The 6,686-nt window shown below is 33.9% G+C and overlaps 1 protein-coding gene across 1 annotated transcript in view; it reads left to right on the top strand.

The window, feature by feature from the left end:
• Positions 1 to 6,686, top strand: part of ULK2 (unc-51 like autophagy activating kinase 2) — a 75,395-nt gene that overhangs the window by 34,350 nt on the left and 34,359 nt on the right. The window contains exon 13 of the mRNA XM_004684566.2: positions 1,399 to 1,570. Within this exon, the coding sequence (XP_004684623.2) occupies positions 1,399 to 1,570 (172 nt within the window). The remainder of the gene's footprint in view (positions 1 to 1,398; positions 1,571 to 6,686) is intronic.

Below are 6,686 nucleotides of genomic sequence, written 5' to 3'. Positions count from 1 at the left end.
AGCAGCAGGTGGGTCAGGAGAGGTCTGCTGTGCCATGTGGATCATTTCTGGGGCAGGGATTGAACTTGTGCTGAAGTGGCTTTAGCTTCTTTAGTGCTGTGCTTTATCCCAGTGTGCCATCAGGGAGAGCCTGGATGCCAATGATTTTACAAATAGCAGGCAGGGGAAGAAATTGAGAAAGTTCCTGCCTAAACCATTGAAAAGAAGTGGAGTTAGATATTTAAAATCACAACTCAACTGCTCTTTAATTGTGCTATGGGCAAATTTCCTACTTTTCTGATCTTTGCTTGTTTGTATAGAAAATGGATTCAGGATAGAGCTAAATTTAGGTAGTATATGGAAAGTTCATGATTGATGCTCAAAATGTTAGTTCTTCTTAAAACACTTTTTTTTGTCATGTGCACACACACGAAAGTGAGAAGGAGATTTGAATGACAAAGGAGCATGAGCAGTCAATTGATTGTTTAAAATTTGGGTTTAAAGAGCAATATGTAGTATTTATGCTTTTCTTAAAGAGGATTTGGTTACTTTAATATCAAGTTTAAAATGTGCAGGTTCAATTATATGGTCATTGACTTTATTTGCAGGTTGAAAAGTTGGTATTAAGAGAAATATTAGGTTGGTTGTCAAGTACTTAATAGACACTTATACTTCCTGCTGTGCTAGGGTGGTGAAGGGTTAAGTAGTGACTTAACATAATAAATTATGAAGTTAATTGTTGTCACGAGAGGCATTAAACTAGGCAAAGACCAAAAGTCTTTTGTTACTAATGCCTGAGCATTTGTTTAAATATATTTGTTTTTCTTAACCTCTTGTTCTGTCTTCCACAAACCTACTCCTTCCCCTAACAAAAGAAACACCCACACCTCTGAGGTTTTCCAAATCTTTAATCTTTAGTGTGCAGATAATCTCTAGGCTTAATTAAATGCAGTTATCCTTTTTGTCTTTTTTTTTTTACATACATGGTCTCTTGCTTTCCCATTTATAACCTTTTCTTCATTGGCTATTTAAAACTTTGTGTAGGATGCCATAATTTAAAGCCCCTGGATAATTTTGTTTTAGTCATTCAGTGAACAGTTAGTGAATATCTGCTTTGTTAGGCCATGAGCTAAAATTTGGGATATTGAGATGATAAAAATTCATTTTCTCAAAAATTTAGAGAGGCAGATATGTACATGGGATAAGTAGTATATTTTTAGGTATCATTTTTTGGGAAAACAATTTAGAAGTTTTTATGCAAGATACTTTAAACTGTGTTTTTCCAAGGAGATTTTTTGAACTCTTAGGTAGAATGAACATTATGCCCATTTTTATGAAAAAGAATATTCCTTATTCTAATGGCTATTCTGACTTGCATCTTACTTTAGGCCAGTTTTAATTTTATCTTGTTAATTTTAGTCCCTTCCAGATATGCAGCATATTCAGGAAGAAACCTTATCTTCCCCACCATTGGGTCCTCCCAACTATCTACAAGTGTCCAAAGATTCTGCCAGTACTAGTAGCAAGAACTCTTCTTGTGACACGGATGACTTTGTTTTGGTTCCACACAACATCTCGTCAGACCACTCATGTGAGAATCTTTTCTACTTGTACACGTTATATTTCTTAATTTACTAGATTAGTATTTTTAAAAATCTTTATATCATGCTCTCTTGTGTAGGACACCTTTACTTAGTTGTTTAAATTCCCATAATTATATTTCTACCTCTATGAAGTCTGCTTAGTCATCTTCCTTAAACAGTAACTTGGGATTCTGAAGGTAGATGAAACCTTACAGGAAACTATTTTAAAATCTATTTGTATGGCAGAAAGAAATAGAGAAGCTACCGAAGTAACAAAATTAATTTAAGAAAAGAAATTAAAGGAAGGCCTCTTTTGGGAAAAAAACGAAGAATAAAAGGTGTCTCATCAACACCTGGATATCTTCAGAAGATCTTGACTCAAGTCCAGGAATGAATTGCATAAATGCATCAGATGTTTTATAAGAGAGGCATAAATTAAGTTGATTAAATACAGCCAGGATTCTTTAAAATAGTCAAGGATACCAGAAAACCTACAAAAGGGAGAACTTAGACAAAACCTTTAAAAAAAAAAAAACTTTGGTTTGATTGAGAACAGGATCAGAAAAGCCAGTAATTGACTAATATCAGGTACAGATGGTTGGAGAAGTTGATATCAAGAGGCTTGTTTAGGTGTTTTTCAGGTACTTAGTTAATAGCTGCTTATACTAGTCACTGTGCTACTTGTTCAGAGGCCACAGTTCTGAGACCAAATACATTTCAGGATTTATTGACCAGAAAAGGGAAAACATGGAAACCAAAGCAATAGTGAGTAGCAGTTTATAAACAGTGCTATGAGAGCTGGAACTTACTTGCCTTTAAAAGTCATGCAGTGTGGAGATTTCATTTAAAAACATAATTAAAGTTTTTAAAATAATGAAATATTTCAGAGAGAAAAAATAAAACAAATACTCCAGTCATCCATCATAACATTTTTTCTTTTAGATGTCTTCTTTTAAAGATGTAAAATGCTGTAGGTACAGCTAAAGTCTTTTTCCTCTTTCTACTCTTGTTAGAGATTTATTCTTCCTGTAGCTGTTTTTATGCCTATATCCATGAATAACATACAGTATTTTTGTGTTTTTATAGTTTTAAAAGTGGTATGTAGAATGTTGCTTCTAGATTGTGCTTTTATTCTTACTTGCAAGATACATAGCTGGATGTGTACTAGTTCATCTTAATATCAGAATTTTATAATACAACAAAACCACAGTTTATCATTTTCCTGCTGATGATTACTTGAATTGTTCCCATCGGCCCTTTATTCAGAATGTATTGTATCAGATGCCTTTGTGTACATATGCCACGGTTTCTTCCGAGTGAATACTCTAGATATGTGTTAGTTCACCTCTGTACAAGCATGTGACAGGCAACTAGTAGTTTCTGCCATGCTCTCCCAAGTTGTTATGGTACTTTGTAAAAGATTTTTATTATTTTTTTCTTACTACACTTTACATGGAATTCTTTATTGTAGATGGTATAAAGTAAGGATCTGTGAATTTTTCCAGCATTGATATGTAATTCTAGATTTGTCATATTAGTTTTATATAAAGGGTTGGGTTTCAGTTTTCTAATTTATTCCACTGATCTATTTGTCTAATAATTTTTAAAGTCATGTTTGTGTGTTTGAGTGTGTGTATGAGAGAGAGAGGGAGAAAGGAAAAGAGAATGAGGTGGGGGAGGTATTTTGGTAGAAAATATTCTAGCATTTTCAGAATCATCCCAGTTACTCTTGACTTTCCCCATTCCCTACCCCCATATCAGTTTAACCTCAGCTTGTCAAATCTTATAAAAAACGATTTGGAGATTTTGATAGGCATTGTATTGATTCTGTAACACCTATTCAGGGACAGTTAGATCTTTCTAATACTAGATTGTCTACTCAAGAATGTTTTCCACTTATTTCAATTTATTATATTTTGATGCACTTTTATGTTTTCTTCATAAAGGACATTCACATCTTGTAACTTTATTTTTGTGCTTGTGTAAATATTGGCATTAAATTTTTTTTTTTTTCATAACTGGTTCTGTCAGTCTTGGTACTTCCAAATCCTAGGAACTAGTTCTCATCCCTCATCTTTTTGGTGTATCCACTGCATTTGTTTTAGTTGATCACACCCTTAGTTTTAATTATTAAAAATATGTTGTGATATATATATACCTACCTACTGATCTCTCTCTAGCACACAATATTTTTAAAGCAGTTTTAAGTGTACAACAAATTTAAGAGGAAAAGTAAAAATTTCCCATATAATCTCAGTTGTTTTACATGAATAACCTCCCCCGTTACCAACAGCACTCACCAGAATGGTACATTTATTGGCAAGTGTGCACCTACATTGACATATCATCACACCCAAAGTCCATAGTTTTTTAAATTTTTTAAAAGATTTATTTATTAGTGCATACAGAACTAGGGTACAGGCCAGAGGTGCAGGGGTGGTGAGACGATTCACCAGAGACAGAGAGGGGAGCAGAATAAGCAGATTGATGAAGTACACTGCTGAGGGGAGCAGCAGGCGATACTGGAGAGGTCTGCCTCGCCATGTGGGGCTAGGAATCAAACTCTCACTGAAGCAGCTGCAGCCAGCTTGCAGTGCTGCACTTGAACCTGCTGCACCTCCAGGGAGGGCTCCATAGTTTGAGAGTTCACTCTTAATATTGTGCATTCTTTGTGTTTAGATAGCCATATAATATCCGTCATTATGATCTCATGCAGAATATTTTCAGTGCCCTAAAATTTCTCTATGTTATGTACTTAACTCTAATGCTACTTGCCCTTGATCTTTTTATTGTTTCTGTAGTTTTGTATTTCCATCATGCCATGGAGTTGGAATTGTACATGTATCCTTTTCAGAATGTTTCCCTTCACTTACAACAGTCATTTTAGGTCACTTATGTCTTTGCATGGATTGATAACTCAGTCCTTCTCATTACTGAATAATTCTGATATGGTTTTTTCCGAGTTGTTGCAGTTATGAATAAAGCTCCTATAAACATCCATGTGCAGGGTTTTGTGTGGATAAATGTTTCTGATTCTTTAGGGAAAATAGGAAGGAGTATGATTACTGGGTGTTATGATTGTTTTGTTTGTTTAAAAAAAAAACCCACCAAACTGTCTTCCAAAGTGATTGTGACATTTTGCTTTCCCACTAGCAGAGTTCCTCTTGTTCCATAACCTCACTAGCCTTTGGTGGTGTCAGTGTTTCAGATTTTGGTCATTCTAATAGCTTTGTAGTAGTATCTCATTGTTGTAATATGTATGATAACATATATAGGCTCAGCTCTTTTCATATTCACCTGTATCTTATTCATTATGTCTTTTCTTTGGTGAGGCATCCATTAAGATTTATGGCCTCCCTTTTTTTTTTTTTTAAACATGGTTGTTTGTTAGCTTCTTTTAAGAGTTTTTATATTTTGGATAATCGTCTTTTAATCAGTTGTGTTTTGTTTTTTAACCAATGAGGCATTTTGTTAATGCAGCATTTTGTTTGGTCTGAGTTTCCAAGATCTGTGGTTTGGTGTCTGACATTAATTTGGGGGAAATTCCCTATAATTATTGTTTCAAATATGTATTTGATTCTTTTCCTTTTATTATTCTCATCATGTATATTTCAGATTTTCTAGTCCCACAGATGTTGGATAGTCTTGTGGGTTTTTTTTTTTTTTTTAAGACTGTTATCCTTTTTTTTTGTTCATGTTGCCAAGGAATCTCTTATATTCTGTGGCTCAGATTATTTCCTCACCCATGTCCAGTCTAAACCGATCAAAGGCATTCTTCATTTTTATTACAATGTTTTTAAAATCTCTAGCATTTCTTTTTGGTTCTTATGATTTCTCACTTTCTTATTATATTTCTATCTGTTCTTGAATGCTGTCTGCTCGTGAATTAGAGTTCTTAGCATATTAAATTATAATTGTTTTAAATCTGATGTGTTAAATCCGATCTGATGTGTTTTACATTTATACATGATTTGGTTCTGATTCTCTCTCTTCAAATTAGATTGCTTGTTTGCTTTTTTTTTGCCTTTTGGTATGCCTTGTCATTTTTTTCTTAATAGCCATACATAATGCTTTGGGTTAAAGGGATTGCTGTACATAGGCCTTTAGTAATGTGGTAGAGTGTGGGGTGGAAGGAAAGCCTTCCAAAGTCCTGTGAGACTCTGGTCTGACTTTCACAAGCTTGTCTTCATTCTTTCCCTCTTGCTTTAGATGGAAAGGAAGACTAGAGGGAGTTAGAGTGGAGTATTTTTCTTCATGTAAGGTGGCTTCAATTATGATAATACCCTGACTACTTAAACTCTGGTTAACCAGGGCAGGCCTTTTTAAATAAAACTCAAGATGCACTGATACTTAAATGATTCCTTTTCCTTTACCCCTACTAAAATCAGGAAGGAATTTTTTTTCCCTCTGTATTTACTATGGGAATCTGAAGGTAAATCTCACAATTTTTGTGGGTCTTTTTATGATTGGATTTTCTTGGAGTTTTAACTCTTGAGTGTCTACACTGAACCTCCAGCAATAACAGTTCAGATTTTCATAACCTGGCCCTGGTCTGAGCAGTTTCTCAGGTCATTCTTTTCTCAGGTAAGCCATAACTCTATTTTCCTTTCTAATTTGAGGAGCATCTATTTGTCATTTGTCCTCCACTTTCTAGTGTACTCAAAGAGAGTTACTGATTTTTTTAGTCTCGTCAGCTTTTTTACCTGTTCGGATGTGTTATTGACTTTCGTATTCCTTCCATTCAAGTTATGGCGCTGTAAAGAAACCCTCATATATTTAAAATGTCTATAGTTTAGAAGTAGTGTAATAAATATCTGAATATTCCTCTGATTTTTATCTTTTTAGTCTGATTTTCCATCTTGTCTTATTGTTCTCCTTTTAGAGATATTTCCTTTCTGTTTTCTTCTAATTATACTATTGAGTTTGTGTGTGTGTGTATTTGGGTATATATATATATGACAGTTAGATCTTTCTAATACTAGATTGTCTACTCAAGAATGTTTTCCACTTATTTCAATTTATTATATTTTGATGCACTTTTATGTTTTCTTCATAAAGGACATTCACATCTTGTAACTTTATTTTTGTGCTTGTGTAAATATTGGCATTAAATTTTTTTTTTTT

The sequence above is a fragment of the Condylura cristata genome, unplaced genomic scaffold (genome assembly GCF_000260355.1).
Source record: "Condylura cristata isolate star-nosed mole 26May11 unplaced genomic scaffold, ConCri1.0 scaffold00017, whole genome shotgun sequence".
NCBI lineage: Eukaryota > Metazoa > Chordata > Mammalia > Eulipotyphla > Talpidae > Condylura > Condylura cristata.
Note: the sequence above shows the minus strand (reverse complement) of the source record. Positions and strands in the feature narration are given on the sequence as shown.